Consider the following 18,506-nt stretch of genomic DNA (forward strand, 5'->3'; position numbering starts at 1 on the left):
TCTGCTCCAGTCTTGCAGGACCGACTCCACTCTCCTTCCAGGCATTCTTCCTCCCTTTCTGCTCCGAGATCAGCTATGTCTTCTCTGAGCCTCACCGAAACTGTTCCTTTGGACCCAAGTGCAGTTTGTTGTAGTCCTGACTCTGACCACTGTCTAATCAAGAAGAACCAATTCTTCCCCTCACTTGATCGTTCTTTCACTAATCCAATCTCTTTGATCAGAGCCAGTGAATCCAGCTCTTGTCCTGAGCAAATCAGTATCGGAGCCAAGGCTCTATACCTCTTTGACTCCATTGAGCTCTCTGAAGTGTGATCCAGCACTGTCAGTCTTTGAACTGAGTTCTGACATGGTATGATGTCTTTCAATCTTTAATTTCTATAGGGAAAATTGCACTTGATAGTTTGGCTACTGCAACTGCCTTGGATTCCAGCCACATGGCTTCTGTGAGTATGCTATTTTCAGGACTTTCCGCTCTGTCAGCGATGCCCCCCCCCCACCAATCCATGCCAAGCTTGGTGCTTGAGGCTTTCGAGAGTGCTTTATCAACCTAGACAGAGGTCTACCCATTTGGAACTAAATCCAATCCTCCTCATAGGATTTCCCCTAGGTCTACAGCCTGCTCTTTGTCCCATCAAGATAGCCAATTTCCAGGAGCCTTGAGTCTGTTCTTCCATGAGAAGACTGTATCAGTCCTCTCCTGAACAACCCACAGAGGAGGTTCTCAGGAAGCACGAGTGTAAGAGGAATCACTTGCATTGCCCTGAGGAATGTCACACCATTAACACTGATATTGGAGAGGGAGCAGGTTCTCGCAGATAACCCCCCCCCCCCCGAGAGTGTTTCATTTAGGAGAGATTCTCAAACTTCAATCTGAAAGGTGGTGGGTCCTCCTAGGTGTTTTCTCCAGAGGGAATCCATTTTTCTTGTCTTTGGTTCAGACCCATCTACTACTTGGGTGGTTCTGTCTGCCAAGAGGATGGTAGACCTGACCTACTCATGGGCATGGAAGGAACCAAACATGGCTGTGCCTATTCCCAAAAATTCTGATATGTTTTTGATTGATCCAAAGACTGTCCCCATTGCAGTAAGGGTCCCGGGGTAGTTTCTGTGGTAGTGGCAACAGCCTCTAAGAAAGAGCTTGCAGAAGAAAGTTTGTGTCCATCCACCAAATAGGGAATCGCGTGTGGTGGGTGGATTTGGGAAGGCTGTCTATGCCTCGTATACTTTTTTTTACAGTGAGAGTGCTTAATATTTGGTACACATCACTTGTGTCCAGAGGGATTTGCTAAAGGTAATCAGATTCTGTACTGGGGACCTTGTCTGCTGATTAAAAGAAAATCCATGGATTCATAGTAGGCCACCCAACAGCTGCCCTCCATTACCTGTATGCACCTCATCTCCAACGCCCCAGAGGATGTATCAAGAGCAGCTGGCACAGGTATTTCTATAAGAAGGCACACCTAGATGTGGTTGTGTGATTTAGTGAAACATTTCAAGATGTCCATTTCCCAAACAATCAGAAGACTTTAGAAGTATTGTAAATTCCAATCTGCTGTTGGGATCAAATTCTCTACCCTTCAAATCGTCTCCACCAAAAGCTAGAAGGGAGGAAAGAGAATTTAGTTTTGTAAATCTCCAAGGCTTTGCATCTGACAGTTCTGGAGCCAGAGAGACCCCCGAGGCAGAGGGATAAACTCTTATGGACGTCACCCAAGGGACACAAGTGGACTCCAGAACCAAGGCTTCAGGGGTTCTTTTTCAGAGAAGCCTTTCCTGTGCTCTTCAATGATTGCCAGACTGTCGCACTGTTAATGGAGTTGGGGAGTGCTTATCTCTACACCCAGTAATTTGAATGTCCATCCTGCAAAACAAATGGATGCAGAGGATCATAACCATGTCTATTTCATTCCCTTCCGCAGCCTCCTTTGTGCGCCAAACGAATTCCTGATTTAACACCCTCACAAAGGGAAGAAGCTTCTAAGATATTGTCATACAAGAGGTCCCTCCAGACCAGAGAGAATCTGGAATTTAGCCAATGTTTCTTAGTCCCATGTAACAGGGATCCAAGGCTAGTTTTGGTCCTGAGTTGCTTGTATAAGTTCATAAAGCAAACTAAATTCTGGATGCTCACTGTTGAGTCCATTCTTTTTATGATGAACTAGATGTGCTAGATAGGTCTTCAGGATTTGTACAACCACACAGATGGACAAGATGCTCCAGGAAGTACCTTCACTTCTGGCTGGGAGCCAGTCATTACCAGTACAGAGCTCTGCCTTTTGGTCTTACTACAGCCCCCTGGGTGTTCATCATCTGTATGGCAATAGTGGTAACTTGTCCACAGGAGCAAGGTTTTTGGGTATTCCTGTATTTGGATTACTGGCTCTTTACTGCCCCTACAAGAAATCTACTCATTCTTTCCAGGGACTCCATGCACCAACTGTACATAGACGTGGGGATTGCAGTGAATCTACTAAATCTGAATGGCAAGCAGTGCAGTCCCTAGAGTTTATTGGAGGACTTTTGGATGCAAGACTTTAGATAACAAAACTTCCTCAAACAAGAATTGCATCCCTTCACCAACAAGCCCAAGAATTCATCTCACCAGGAGCCACCAGCCAGACTTTGCCTTCTAGGCTCCGTGGCAGCCTCCATCAAATTGGTGCCACTAACCAGATTTTACAAGCAGTTCTTTGGTCAACTCTGGCTTTTCATTGGACGTAGTCAGTCAGGAAATGACCCTTGTCTTTTTCTAGTGATTCTAATTAACATTTGTAGAACTCGCATAAAATGGTGGCCAGAATCACCATATATTCTTTGGGGATATGCATTTATTCTTCTTCCCCCCACAAGTCACAGTAATCATTGATGCTTCCCAGCTTGGGGGGGGGGGTTATCTGGTAGACAGTCCAAGGCCTATGGTGCCAAACAGAGTTAAGTCTTCACTTCAGTATAATGGGAGTCAGCGCAAGCATCCTAGCATTGCAGGCCTTTCAGGACATGCCTTCTTTGGATGTGATAGCTATTCAGACAGACATGGCAATTTGGTACATCATCACAGTAAGGGAAACGGACCTCATGGGACCTATTATACACCATGGGAGACACGATTGAAATTGAGGGGCTCATATTTGTTACTATAGACGTAATAGACCTTTTTCCATCTATACCCCATGAGGAAGGCCTAGAGATGTTTGAGGAAGTAATTTTTGAAAACATGAATATAACCCATAATGACAAGATAGTAAGTAAATGGTTAATGGAATTGATTTTGTACAACAATTTTCTATTTTTTAATGGGGAATTTTTTAGACAGATCCAAGGAGTGGCAATGGGCGCGGCATGCGCCCCCACATATGCTAACTTGGTTTTATCAAAATGGGAGGAAAAATTTGTGTTGGAAAGTAAATATAAACCCTTCATGTCAGTCTACCGTAGGTTTTTGGATGACATTATTATTTTTTGGAATGGGGGAGAAGACAAACTCCAGGAGTTTTTAGTATATTTGAATAATACTAGTAGTTTTTTAAAATTTACTTGGAAAGTAACATATAACTCGGTGCAATATCTGGACTTAGAAATATATAAGGAACATGGACATTTAGAAACCAAAATATACAGAAAAGCCACATATTGTAATTCCTTTCTCCATTTCGACAGTGCCCACCCTATACATGTAAAGAAGAATATAATAAAAGGGCAGTTTGTAAGAGGAAGTAAAATGACAAGTAAGAATCAGGACTTCCTCTTAGAATGTGATTTATTGGAGAGTATGTTCCAAGAAAGGGGCTATCCAAGTAAACTGATTAAGGAAATAAGAAAAGAGGTTTCCTTAGGAAGAGAATGCAGATTTGCACCCATTATTAAAAAAGAGAAAGGAATAGATAATTTAAATGAACCAAGTAAAGTAAATCAACAAGAAAACATTGACTTAGCTTTAATTTTAGAATATAATACATTTAATAACAAAATAAGAAGGATTTTCAATAAGGAATGGGATAGGTTTATGGAACTAACAGAACTAGACCTAGGAATCAATAAAATACCCAAGGTAGTGTTTAAAAATTCCTTAACTATAAAAAATCTATTGGAAAATAAATACACTGTGGCACCACAGGATAGAAGGAGAAAGGGAACCTACAAGTGTGGTAGGTGTGCTCAATGTGTAAATATCTCTAACACCAATAACATTTACATCAATAGTAGAAATAAGACCATAACCAATGACAAGTATTTCTATAATTGTGATTCCACAGGTTTAGTTTACATTAGCATGTGTAATGCATGTCAATCCTTCTATATAGGTAAAACTGAGAGGAAATTAAAGAGAAGAATATTTGAGCATTTAAATGACATAAAAAATTGTTAAGAAACGAATGCTCTATACAAGCACAGTAGAATGTGTGAGAAAGTTAGTTTCAGTTTTACGGTTTTAGAGCACACAGAAAAAGACATAAGAGGAGGGCCCTGGGAAGAAAGGTTAGAATACCGTGAATTGTGGTGGCAAATGTCACTAGAAGCAAACAAAACCCCAGGCCTAAATGAATATATTAGTATAGCCCCCATTTTGAAATTAAGAGCAGCAAAATTATGAATAGATTTAAGTATGTTATTAATTTTTAATTAGACATTTGTATATTGCTCTCTTTTCTTGGTCTTCCATATACCTGGTGTGAGCAAAGGAAGTAAACTTTCTGAATTATAACAGTTTTCACATAATTTTATATAACATTTAAGAGATTTTTTAAGGTGAGAGACAGACTAATTTTGAAGAACTGTTCAATTGTATGTAATTTTAACAATTTGCCACTAGAGGGCATAGTTCTTTTTCATATTCTTTTAGAATTAATAAAATGTTTATATTTTACATGTTCATTACTATTCTATAATTAATTTCAATGCAAATGTACAATAATTGTTTAATGTTAACCTAATTGAAAGTAGGGAAATTAATGTGTTTTTAACAAGAAGTTTTTAACAGAATTTATTTTTATTTAAAATGGTTTAAATGTTTTAAATTTTAATTCTATTGATTGACAATTTATTAATTGATTTATTTGATCAATTAGTGTGTGTGTATATATATATATATATATATATATATAAAGAAAGGTTGGGGTTAGAGTGTTGATCTGATGAAGTCAGTTATATGACGAAAACGTATTGGGAGAATTGCGTTAATAGTGAATGTGGAGTGTTTTTTTATCTGTGCCAGTTTGCTTTATGTGCGTTTTGGAACTTTATATAATAAATTTGTGGTGAGCCAACAAACTTTCCTGGATTTCTACACCTTTTTGGATTTTCAAATCTTATATTTACTACCTAAAATTCACAAATCCCTTACTAATCCTCCAGGAAGACCAATAGTTTCAGGCATTGGATCTTTAACTGAACCTCTGTCTGCATTTTTTACACAATATTTAAAACCTCTTTTGGGATTTGTTCGGGCCAGACTGCAGGATACAACACAATTCTTGAAAATCATCGAGGATACACAATTGGAGCCTGGGTGGATCATGTGTTCATTAGATGTTAAAGCTTTGTATACCAGCATTCCACACTGGGCTGGATTACAAGCATTACAATACTGGTTGGACAGAGCTGGGTTGTATTCATCTGGATTTAACACTCTACTAATTTGCATGTCGGAACATGTACTTAATAAAAATGTATTTTACTTTCAGGGACAATGTTACTGGCAGCTGCAAGGCACAGCTATGGGAGCATCTTTTGCTCCCATATACGCCGATTTATTTATGGCATTCTTTGAGGAATGCATGATCTACGACCCATCCACATCTTTTTGGTAGAAATGGATATATGGCGTAGATACCTAGACGATTGTTGGTTGGTTTGACGTGCGGATGCGGGGTATTTGCAAGAATTTGACTATTTGAATGGCAACATCTGGGGAATTGAATTTACAGTGACATATGATTCGGATATTATCAACTTCCTGGATGTTACAATCTGTAGAAATCAAGACCATACTTTGACTACTAGAGTATTTTGCAAATACCCCAAATATAATACAGTATTACATGCATCTAGTATGCATCCACGCCATACCATCAGAAACATTCCGGTATCACAATTCATGCATATGAAATGCCTCAGTTCTACACAACTGGACTATGTTAGAGCTAGTCATGATTTATGTTGTAGATTTGCTAATAGGGGGTACAAATATCAAGACATTTCCAGGGCATGGGTTCGTTCAGCTGAAATGGACAGGGACACATTGCTCGAATATAAGACACAATCTGGGTATTCCCCCGATACTACCATTAGGTTTGTTGCATCCTATGGTAGAAATTGTAGTGTTATCAGGGATATCATGAATAGACATTGGAACATCTTATTGGCCAATGAACAGCTTAGAACAATTTTGGGGCAGGAATGCCGGTTTTCATATAGGAAAGGAAAAACTTTGGGTTCCATGTTTTCGCACTTCAAACATATTGGTAGTGGGGGAGCCATATAGAAACAGCTTACGATATCTGGGCATGAATTATTGGGTACTTTCCCATGTGGTCATTGCAGCTCTTGTAAACAGGTCAGCAAATCCAAGCAGTTCTCTAGTCGCAATACTAGCAAAGTATTTGATTGTAAAATTTTTGGTAATTGTAGTAGTGACTGGGTGGTCTATCTGGCCACTTGCCGATGTTCGGCTTTTTATGTAGGTCAGACTTCGAGACCACTCAGGACTCGTATCAATGAACATCGAAGCGACATCAAGAACAAGAGGGAAACAAACGCTCTCTATAGTCATGTATTGCAACATCAGCAAGCCCAGTTTATGTTCATGGTCATTGACCGAATTATCGGTGATAGAACTAATCCTCAAGGATGGCACAGTATTCTAAACCATAAGGAAAAATACTGGATTATCACTCTAGGTGCATTATTTTCACCAGGACTAAATGACCATTTATAACCACAATTTTTATGAAGAATGGGGCATTCTCATCTTGATTGGGTTACTTGCAGCTCACCATTGGTATTACATTTACAGGCTTTATGTATATGTTTTTTCCATGACTGGATTCTTAATTTTATTTGGTTTCAGACATTATCATTTACTACTTGTAAATTATTATTTTTTTAAATTGTTGATTCATTATGTTACCTGTATATTCATGTTGGATTCCACCTTATTTATAGTATATAGGCTTATTTTGCTTATATAGTTGTTGTTAACATATAGTGGTTATATACATAATGAATTTATTCATGTCTATGGTGTAGTTGCGTATAACAAAATACTTTTATTAACTGTTATGTGGAATATTATTTAGTCATTACAGTGATATTCATGGATATATACATTATTATGGTTTCTTTTTACCACTTTTTTGCCTTGGTCTCGTATTTAAGTTTTTCTGTTTGCCGGTTCATGTTTTATTCATGACTGGCAGGAGTATACCAGTGGTTTCATTGGTTGAGGGTATATATAAATTAGCATGTTGTACTAATTGTTATGACCGTTTATTCAACACTGAAGAAGGCAGCTTATTGCCAAAACCTGTCTGTTTAATAAAGTCTTTTCATCCACTAATGTTTTTGTGTTACTGGCCTTGATTTCTGCTGGCCAACTGTGTTTTTGTATCCCAGAGAGTATCCCATCTATGGAACAGGCTCCCCATCCATGTGAAGCAGAGTTCCTGCATAACCCAATTCAAGTGTAGTTTGGACAGTTTGGATGGGAAACCAGAAATTCATCCCTGGTTTTTGGCACCTGTCTCTAATGCAAACAAGTAACCTGTAAATGGTTCATCTCCCTGGCCCATGCTTACACTTAAGGGTATCAGAACTTGTCAGATTTGGGATGCATAGCTAGGTTTAAAAAGGCCCTTGTGGTTGTTAGCCTAGTAAGCACCTATGAACCCTAGTCCTTGGGACTCCGTTATGCCTTTCCCCGATGTCCCTGTTTCCAAAGTTTCTTCAGAAAACATCTGCAATGAAGGCCACAGTCGTCCTTGTTGCCCTTTATTGGTCTGTACAAGTCTGGCTCCCTTTCATCTGGCTTCATCTAGTTCGTTCCCCTGGGTGTTGTTCTTGGACCCAGATCTTCTGTCTCAACAGTCAGTTGCCTCACCTGAACCTTCAGTCCCTAAAACTGACTGCATACGTTTTCTCCAATTCCAGTGTTGGTTCAGCAGTCCAGATTTTCATCTTCAGTTGTCCACATTTTGTCTTCACAAAAACCCTCTACCAGGAAAGTTTTTGCATGAGAAAATAGAAACTGTTTTCTCTTTGGGTGAGAGGTAAAAATATTGACCCTTTCTTAGCCCCTGTTCCAGCAATTTTGGACTTTCTCCCTCACCTTTTACAGTGTGGAGGTAGCTATTCCACAATCAAGGTACAATTAGTTGCAGTATCCCCATTCTGTATGGGTGAAAATCATATACTTGTTGCATCTCTGATTATCCAAGGCTTTCCTTTTAAGATGTCTTTCTATTACATACTCCCCTTAGAGATTCCAGTCCTTCCATGGGATATTAGTAGTATATATAGGCTTTGACTGGGTCCCCATTCAAACCTGCTGCTAGGTTCATACTGAAGTTATGAAGGACTCAAATTTGGTGGCTATCACAAGGACACAATATCACTGAAACCTAACCCCCTCTTATCTTCCTAAGGTGTCTTCTGAATCCTCCATTAATCAAGTCCATAAATCTTCCAGTGGTCTTCCAAAGTCTTTTGAACAAGAGCAAATACACTCTACAGTTTCTGTGTATTCATCAGTTACATTTTTATTTAGACCATACAAAACCTTTCAGTTAATCCAAAGTCACCCTCTCATGCTGGTTCACAGTGCATTTTCTTTATCAAGAAAGATTGCAAATTCGTCCAGAGGCTCATGTCACCAGATGGCTTCATGTACAGCAGCCTTCTGTAGTGTTCGTGTTGCTGCAGAATATCCTTCTGTAAGGCCTCCCAAGAAAAGAAAGTAGCTGGGGGCTGTCTCGTATGTTGAGGGATAGATGAAAGATCATATCAGATAAAAAAGTTATGTACTCACCATAATCTGTCTGTCTTTCAACTACCCTCCCACCATCCCCTCCCTATTTTTTGTATGCACAGTTTTCTTGCATTTCTATTCTGAAATGTCTGTAGCTGACCTTGCCTTGTCTCCTGATGGTAGTTTGTCTCGCTCACACTTTTTTCCACAGCTGGATGTTGTCACGGGCAGTTACCACAGGCTTCCTCATGGACTAGATCTTCTTGCACAAAAACTGGGGTGACTGATGCATCCTTACTCCAAACAACTTCAGCTGACTTCCTGGATGATAGAGGTCTTAATTTTTAGGCACCTGTTTACTGAGGACATGTAGCAAGTACTAATGGAAGCAAGAAGGCCTGCTAATAGAAATTTGTGTATTATGCAGATGGAAGAGGTTTTCTAGTTGGTGCCAACAACATAACCAGCACCCATTCAAGTTTAGTGTGTGTATTGGTTTTACAATATTTGTGCAAGTTGCTTTCCTATGGCCTGTCTTGCTTCACCAAGGTTCATCTTTTTTGTCTCTTCAGCATGTCTGCCCATGGATCCCCTGCTTCCAATGCATTCAGATTTCAAAATGTTTTTGAAATGAGTATTTTCTAAGAGAGATGCAAGAAAACTGGTGGTGCCTCTTTGGAATTTTTCTTTTGTTAGAAAAGCTAATACTTGCTCCATTTGAGCCATGTCATCTGGCTGACTTGAGGTTCTTAACATGAAAAACAGTTTTACTTTTTGCTCTGGCCTTTGCAATAATGGTATCTGAGTTGCGCACACTTACAGTGGGTCAGCCTCATCTCATTTTCCACAGAGACTGGGTTTCTTTGAGAACTAATACTTTAATACTAAAGTGATATCAGTTTCCTTTAAGCCAAGCTATCCACCCCCTTCTCTTCTTCCCTGAAATCAGAAATAACCGAGAAAGTATACTTCATATCTTGGATGCCAGCAGACAACTCTGGTACTATATTGACAAAAAAAATCTGTCCTACCTTCCTATCACATTATCTCTTGTGATGGTAAGAAGGGAAGCATGTCCCAAAGCAGACTAGTTCCAAAGGGTAGTCTCAGCCTACTACCCTTTTTTGTTCTCACCACAACAAAACTATTTCAGGCAGGGTCGAGGCTTTTATCATTGGCTTTTTGGGAAGGGTTCGTTAAACAACCACCACCACCAAAAGCTGCATAACTGAAGGATACCAAATAACGTTTTAATGAAAATTATTTAAAATCTGTGTTAAGCCAAACACGTCAAAATCAATGTAATGCAAGCGCTTTCGTTTTCCATCAGTGATAACTTCTTTGGACATTTTTTCTTTCACAAAACTGTGTTTTAAAGCCATGTTCTAAATTACGTGATCCTCACATCCATCAAATGCACCAATCAGGGAGAGAAAGCTTTGCTTGAACTACAGTATTTGCAAGTTGGATCAAAAACATGCCAAAAATAATATAATTCATCTTTGCTGTGATTTTAGCTTTAAAATGCATGCTATATATAGCATATCATTTAACCCAGGCCAGTGATTTGCCACCAGATGGAGCAAACCATTTGGGGAAGGGTTGTAATCGAAGTATTCAAGAAGAAGCAACTTGGTCCTCTGTATGTACTTCTACAAAGTAGTATAAACTCGATTCCTGCTCCAGATGTAGGTCAGGCTTTATTAGGACCATTCTCCAGGGGCTCTTTTTTTCTCTTCTCCTTCCACCTCCCTGTTCTAAGTGATGCAGCTTTGGCTTCTGCAGCAGTGAATTGAATCACACCAAACAGCAGCAAACAATAACCCAAGCGCTTTCGCTCGGTTATTACCGAGCTACTTCAAGGTTAAAAATCTGTTGTGTAGTCAGCCATGTTAAATACTAAATGCAACATCACATGACATACCCCCCCATATGAATCATCCCCAATCAGTTTCTTAAAAATAGTGTGTATAAACTTTCCTTATATTAAATGTATGTTCCAATCCAAAAATCAAACTCAACTTTAAATCCAGTAATGCCAAAAATGAAAATATATATTACAACACATGTAAAAACACAAAAAAATAATAAAATAAATGGTAATGAAATAAATAAACATGACAATAATAAATGTTAAACTAAACCATGAAAGTAAATAAATTTATGTAACATCTTCATTACCAATACAGCACATGGTAACCAAACTAAGGCGTTAGGCTGAACTGCAAGTACATCCAATACCAGTATGTTTAATGGGGAAATTTAAGCAGTCTACAAGAACCCCTATTATAATCGTGCCCTTCTTAATTTGAGCACACTGTTTATATTCAAGGCGTCATTCATGCCCGGTGGTCTAATTGCGTCCAGTCTAAGCTGCCAAAACAGTTTCCGATACTCCATATGTTACATACATTTATTTACTTTCATGGTTTAGTTTAACATTTATTATTGTCATGTTTATTTATTTCATTACCATTTATTTTATTATTTTTTGTGTTTTTACATGTGTTGTAATATATTATATATTTTCATTTTTGGCATTACTGGATTTAAAGTTGAGTTTGATTTTTGGATTGGAACGTATATTTAATATTTAAGGAAAGTTTATACACACTGTATTTTTAAGAAACTGATTAGGGATGATTCATATGGGGGGGGGTATGTCATGTGAAGTTGCATTTAGTATTTAACATGGCTGACTACACAACAGATTTTTAACCTTGAAGAAGCTCGGTAATAACCGAGCGAAAGCGCTTAGGTTATTGTTTGCTGCTGTTTGGTGTGATTCAGATTACGTACCAATAAATGTGCTGTTCTTAACCTACTGCTTCTAACCACATTTTTTTGGAGATTTGGGTACTGTGGCCGTGGATTTTGGTGATTCTTGGTCTTGTGTTCACATTTTTTGACTTACTGCAGCAGTGATCAATTTGAAGAACTTAGTACAGTTGCATAAACTCACCATAGCAGTGGATGATCTAATGAATACTGCTGCAGTAACCATTCCCACCATCAAACTTGTTTTTAGTGTGTGCTTTGTGCCAGGGTGTAGACATTTTGATTTTTGTTATTCATAGCAACGTCCTGTCAGGGCTAAGCCTCTTTCAGATGGCATGAAAGCTATGAAGGGCTTGGCACCCAAATCTGACTTGGTCAGCTCAAGTTAATGGTTTGGATGAATGGAAGGTGCCCTGAACCTTTGTAAGCTGGCTGGTTGTTATATCCCATGCAGGATAAACACCATACATCTTTAGGCTACTTTAGCAGTAATCATTCAGACATCTACTATTATGGTAATTTTATTTTTATTTATTTTATTTTACATTTGTTGACCGGGATAGTCCGACTGGATGCATGTCCATTTTCAGCGGAGGCCTGGGGAGAAAAGCTCCAAGGGTAAGCAGATACAGCATTACATAATACCAGCATTACATATTACAAACAGATTATTTACAGAGATTACATAAGTAAGCAAGTTAAACAAGTTCCACAGGTTAAAGTTAGTCCTGAGCACAAGTCAGGATTAAATTAAATTACACAGTAAACTGGAACTAGTTTACTTGCGCAACTGCACTTTTCTGGGAGTGTAGGGGTGGAGGGTGAAGTCCCACACATAAGCCAAGTTTCAGTTTTTATGTCATCACACATGTAATGCATTTGTTTAGATTTGTAGTCACTTCAGTTGGATCTTGTTTTTTTATTTGATTTTATAGTGATCACCAGTGATCTTTGTATCTTCTGTCCATCAAAGTTCATTGATGTAACGTATACATACATTAACATATATAGATGTGTGTGTAATATACATATATAATATGTATATATAATGCATCCACAAGTTTATGTATTTATAACTATTTTTGATGATCAGTTAAACGTCTCAACAATTGTTCCCTGTCACTACAAGAAAGAAGTAATTTTTGCTCCCTGCTGCTACAAAAATGTAAAGTTTTCATTTAAAACTTAAATGTTTCATAATCCAGTTTATTATGCCTGAAGAAAAATTATTTCAAAATGTATTTTTGATAATGCAGTGAGTGGTTTGCAGGGGCCAAGTAAATCGCTTCCAATTTAGACTGCTAACTGTATTTGTAAAATACTGTCAAATCACCCCAAAAGGAGAACAGCAGTGCTAGTTCCAGTGGTGGCTTTAATAATTTGTCTAGTAGAAATCTGTGATGACACTTTTGTACCTTCCCAAGCCTAGCTGCCTTCCACCTCTGGATGAGTGAGCTGGCATAAGTCACTTGAACCAATTTCCCTTACATGAATCTTCCAGCATCTGTGCTATTAGCTGAATACTGGTCACATGGGTCATGGTCTGGGCTTAATCCCATGGGGCCAGTTTACTTGTGTTTCTTGTACTATCTCAGTGTGGAGGTCTTTTGATGCAACAGATGTCTACTCGTGTATCGCTCAAGATAACATCCTTGTTTTGTAAAGAAAATAACCCCTTTATTAAAATGTAGGATTATATGTAAAGAAATTAGTTTGAACACAGAATGGGGGAATTCAGTCTGACCTTGTTTTTTGATGGGGCAATTTACAACCCTTCCTTGATAAGCTCTCAGAAACTAGATCTCCTTTACTCCAAAACTAACATTGCAGTAAAAATATGATGGGCTAGGAATTGTATTATATGCTGTGTCTTGTAAAGTTCTGTAGAAAAGCTTTCAGACAATTTGGTTTTGATGCAAATTGTGTTCAGTCTCTGGTTCATAGAAGAATACTAGGCTAATTGCCCTCAAGGGCCATTTTAGGTCTAAGCAGTAACCTAAAGTCAGAATCGAACCCTGCATCTTGTGTCTCAGGTGAAGACCTTGGCTATTATTTCCAAACCCATCCCGCTGAATGTATGCTCATAGGTAAGTACTAGGCTAGCTACCCTTGAAGGCCATTTCAAGCCTAGCCAATTTCCCTTTTTGTGCTCTAACCTATCTCAGTTGGTTAGACACAGGCCTTTACCCATCCCATGGTCAATGATCATATATTAAACCTAATGAGAATAACTGGGATCATACCATACATTGAGGGGCCCCATGCATACAGGATAAAGCATTTAGGAGCTGTCTGTCCATAAGTACAGGGGGCAGTCCTGGCGTAATCTTCTGTTTCCCATCCATAGATCTAAGTTGCTCTTGAATATGGACAGATATGTTTTATGTGGATGGGGCAGTCTGTTCCAAAGCAGTGCTATCCTATGAGAGATACCTGTCCCTCAAAACTATACTTTTGGTGTTGCAGATGAAGTATCAATCCCTAGACAGAATATTTCTAATGCCATTTGACTTACTGATGTGCAGTAAATTCAGCAGTATTGGGTCAGAGGATGCCTTGTATGCCAGATACTGGTCACCTCTTAGCAGTCTGTGGATGCAAAGTATAATAACAGGGCTTTGAGTCAGTCCAGGTAGGACAATTTTGTTTAGGCCTTGTATTTAGTAAGTTCTCTGTGGGCATTCTAGTTGCATATGTCTGGGCAGGTACATGCCATTATATTCAATGACTGGCCTAATGAGGACTGAGTAAAGGGGGTAATGACATCCGTAGATGCAGACATGATCCCTTGTTTTATAAGCTGTACAGTATAATAGGACTTACAATAATAGACACATTGATTAAAAATTAAGTCACTGTCGACATAAGTGTCCAAATTCGTAACAACTGGATCAACTCTTGGGGTGCATTTTAAATGTGGTAGTTCTTTGGGCTACATGACTTCCCAAAGGATACATTAATACATCTTTTGACCTTTAGTTTCAGTCCATGATTTTGGCAGCAGTTATTTGGTACAAACCATGCTTCAGGATGGTTGTCATTTGGGCATTCAGTGACTGCTCCTAGCTTGCAATCAACTGTAAACTTAGCTAGAGTCCTTTGGTATGGCTTTTACTTCAGAAAAGTCAATACCAAACAGGAGAGGTCCCAGCACAAAACCCAGGGGAACTCCACTGGTGAGTGGTGGAGATGACTTTCTCTATTTTGATTTCCTGAATCTTATCTGAGCCATTTGGCAATGCAGTGGGTGACATTGGAGTTTATTCCCAATTTATTTCACTTTTCTACTATGCCTGAGTTGGGAATTGTCAAAAGCTTTAACTAGGTCAAGTATGTAGTGTATCCTATTTTCTCTTCATCCATTGCTTTGGTGACCTCTTCAAAAAATCCACCAGGTTGAGCAAGTATTAACTGCACCTGATGAAGCCAAACTGAGACAGGCCCAGTGTTTGTAGACTCCCTATTTCATGATTAGTTCCATAAGTCTTTTCCACGTCTTTGCATATGAGACTGGTCATACTTAAGGGCCTGTAGTTGTCTTGACCTGTGGAAGGTCCTCCGTTATGTAATGGGATGAATAGCTGTTCTCCACTCGCTTGGTACAAAGCCCGCATGGAGGTTGAGATTGAACAATATTAGAGGTGTGGCTAAAGTCTTGCTTCATGCTATTTAAGATGCATCCAGGAATATTGTCATGACCCATCAATGCAGCATTTTTAGGTTTTGATAGCACTTTTAGGACGTTATTGTGTGACAGCTGGAGGCAAGCCAATTTCAGATACATCTTGATGGACAAATGGAAAGGAGAGACTGGTAGTTGGGAGTTAAATTTTATTGGCAGCAGGTTCACTATATCGTTAGCCTTAGTGTAGGTAACATCTTTCACAATCGTCTTAGAGCATTGCTGCATTGTGCTTTTGAGATTACTAACATGATAAAATGCCTTGTGATTCTTTGGCTTGGTTAGCTATTTTAGCCTTAAATGTGGCTTTGGTGGATTTTATCAAGCTCCAGAGTTTTTCTGAGAGAACATTTTGTGAATTGCTCTTATTTTTGGTCAAAATTCATTTTATTATAAAGCTTGTTGATATGGTTTATACCATGTGAGTTTCTGTGGATTGTCCTGCAGTTGTTCCTACGGGGTACAGCTGCTTCTATGCAGCTGTTTAAATGCTGGTATAATGTGCTTGCTTGTTTCTGCATATTCAGTGGAGTTAATTGGATTTGGTGGGGGATGTGAAGCTTACCAATGTATTACTTGGAAGTAGATAGTTTGTCTTAAATTATTAAAGGTACTTTGGGTGGAAGTGATCTCTGGTTTCAATTTTATTTTGAAGGAGACTGCTTTATGGTCAAACTTAACATGTGCTAAAGATGTGCAAGTTCTGTGTAATATGCTCTCATATTTGTAAGGACAAGATCCAGGATGCTCCCCCAGTGGGTATTCTCATGAATTATTCCAGGGCATCTATAGTGACAAAGTCCAGGAATCTCTGTGCACTATTGTTTGTGTAGGTTTCCTAGTCTTTATAGCTGGATAGTTTAGATCACCTAGGGAAATGGTTTCAAGTTTAATACTGAATTAATAGTCATAAATATTGATGTAGTACTAAACACTGACTTGAAATCAAATGTGTGCACATGCAAACATGCATTGTTTTTGGACAGGATGCAACTTGTACTTGTTTTGACAATCATTTTTGTAACATGAGAACACACTACCCTGTGTGTCTTGGCCTGATTAAAATTGTATAAAATATAAGTCAAATTACATGTCTACTATTTTTAAAATAGCTTTACTGTTATGCAGTGATGAAAGAAAGCTGTTTTGTGTTTAACTAGCCTCCAAGTCGAGCTGCATTTTACAGTTCCAGTCCTGTTGCACCGATACGCCCCACACCTCGATGGACATCACACCCGCCTCCTGCAAGGCCTCCAAGTAAGCTTCTCTTCAGTTACTGTAGAAAGCAGAATTTGACCATAAAACATCAATGAATTGCTTTCCTTTTATTAAAATTGTTTTTTTCTCTTTTTGGATGGCTTAAAAAGTTGGTTAAGGATCACTTGTTCTTCAAATATGATACGTCCTTTGTGACTGGGAAAGGAAATCGGTATCACTTAAGTAGTGTTCTATCGCCGGTGTGAAAGAGCCAAGACAGATTAGCTAGTTAGAATTAACAAATTTATGCCTCTTCCACTTGGGGGATTTCCTGTCTGAAAAAGATTTATTTAACTACATGGTTATTCACTGCACCATGTAATCCTAATAGTGGGGGTGAGTAGGAGCTGAATAGCAGATCTTTGTCATTTATACTTTTGGGTATGCCAGCTCCAGTGTCAAAAGGGAGAAAAGCCCCAACTACAGCACAGGCTACCAGAGTTCAGTTAGTATCTCAGGTGCTTAATAGAGCTGGCATTGTGCTCATCTTCTGGGGAGAAGGTAGAGGCAGAACTTGGAGGCATTATAGTCGCAGTCCTTCGGAGGGGGAGGGGCAGTGCCATGTTGTGCATCCTGGGGGATGGGCTTTCAGCTCAGGCTGTAAGGGAGCATACAGTCATAGGGGAAGGGCGCTGCATATCCCTGTGGTGAGACTGGTAGATTCCCCCTTACCCCCCTTAGTGCTGTACTGTCAGCAAGGCTACAAGCCAGCCTTTACAGCTGCTTGTATAGTAACCCCTCTGGACCATGCTCATTACTGTGTTGTGTGGTAATTTTGTAGTAAGGGTGAATGAATGATAGAGTCCATCTTACAGGGGGGGGGGCTTAATTGTCAGCAGATATGGGGGAGCAGAAAAAGCACCCCTATTAGATTTTTAATGTCTTCAAGATCCCTTTTGCAGACGTCTTGCATGCAGTGGTTGTGCATAGCTACATATTCCTTTTCTTTATCATGTCTATTAAATCATAAGATCATAGGAAGTTAACTAGGCTATTGGCCCTGAGGACCTTACAAGCCTAGCCAAGAGTTTAGCCCATGTTCCAGCAAGTCAGTACCCTATGCCACTGTCCATCAGGAACACAGGTGGAATCCCAGGGGTGTGTTTTCTGTGTCCCATCCAATTATCCAGGTTGTGCTTAAAAAGAGTTAATGAGGTACTCTGCTTTATATGGAGAGGGAGTTTTTCACAAAAGGGGGAGTCTCTGGGACACAAATCTGTCCCATCAAGTCCTGTTGATGCCATAGACCAGGTTGAGGTTGCGCATGCGGGTTACTTGAGTGGAGCTTGACTTGCAGATATGTAGCAGTCCCATCTGGGCGGGGTCTGAGAATTCACTACATGCCAGACAGAGGTCTCTTCTGAGGAGTCTAAGAGATTGAGTAGAAGGGACACAGCTTTTAGCTCATCTGTGTCGGGTAGATGTTTGAGGCCCTGGATTCTCCGGGTGAAGAACCTCTGTGGGTCTCTCCAGCTGCTGCATGTGCTTTGTGAGGTACATGCCAAAAGGGGCATTGTACTCAATAAATGGGTCTTGTAAGGGAAGAAAACAGGGATGTTATGACCACCTTGTCCCTGGATGAGATACCTTTACCAATGAGGTGGGCCATGTAAAATGCTTTCCATACAATTGAGGCAATATGGTAGTCAAACGTCAGTTTGCTATCAACCTGGGTGCCCAAATCCTTCATGACTGATTGATAAGGTCCTAAACACACACTGTGATAATTTGTGGGGGTCACTCTCCCCAAAAGTGATGATACATTTTTTGGCATTCAGTTTGAGGCCATGGTTTCTGACACCAATCATTTGTTTGGGTGAGACCCTT

The 18,506-nt window shown here is 39.4% G+C and overlaps 1 protein-coding gene across 1 annotated transcript in view; it reads left to right on the top strand.

The window, feature by feature from the left end:
- LOC122816237 (embryonic polyadenylate-binding protein-like) overlaps positions 1-16,735 on the top strand; it is a 457,099-nt gene extending 440,364 nt beyond the window's left edge. Inside the window, exon 10 of the mRNA XM_044088980.1 lies at positions 16,583-16,735. Coding sequence (XP_043944915.1) covers positions 16,583-16,735 — 153 coding nt within the window. The remainder of the gene's footprint in view (positions 1-16,582) is intronic.
- The last annotated feature ends 1,771 nt before the right edge of the window (positions 16,736-18,506 follow it).

The sequence above is a fragment of the Protopterus annectens genome, chromosome 12.part0, assembly GCF_019279795.1.
Source record: "Protopterus annectens isolate FY-2018-M chromosome 12.part0, PAN1.0, whole genome shotgun sequence".
In the NCBI taxonomy this organism is placed as follows: domain Eukaryota; kingdom Metazoa; phylum Chordata; order Ceratodontiformes; family Protopteridae; genus Protopterus; species Protopterus annectens.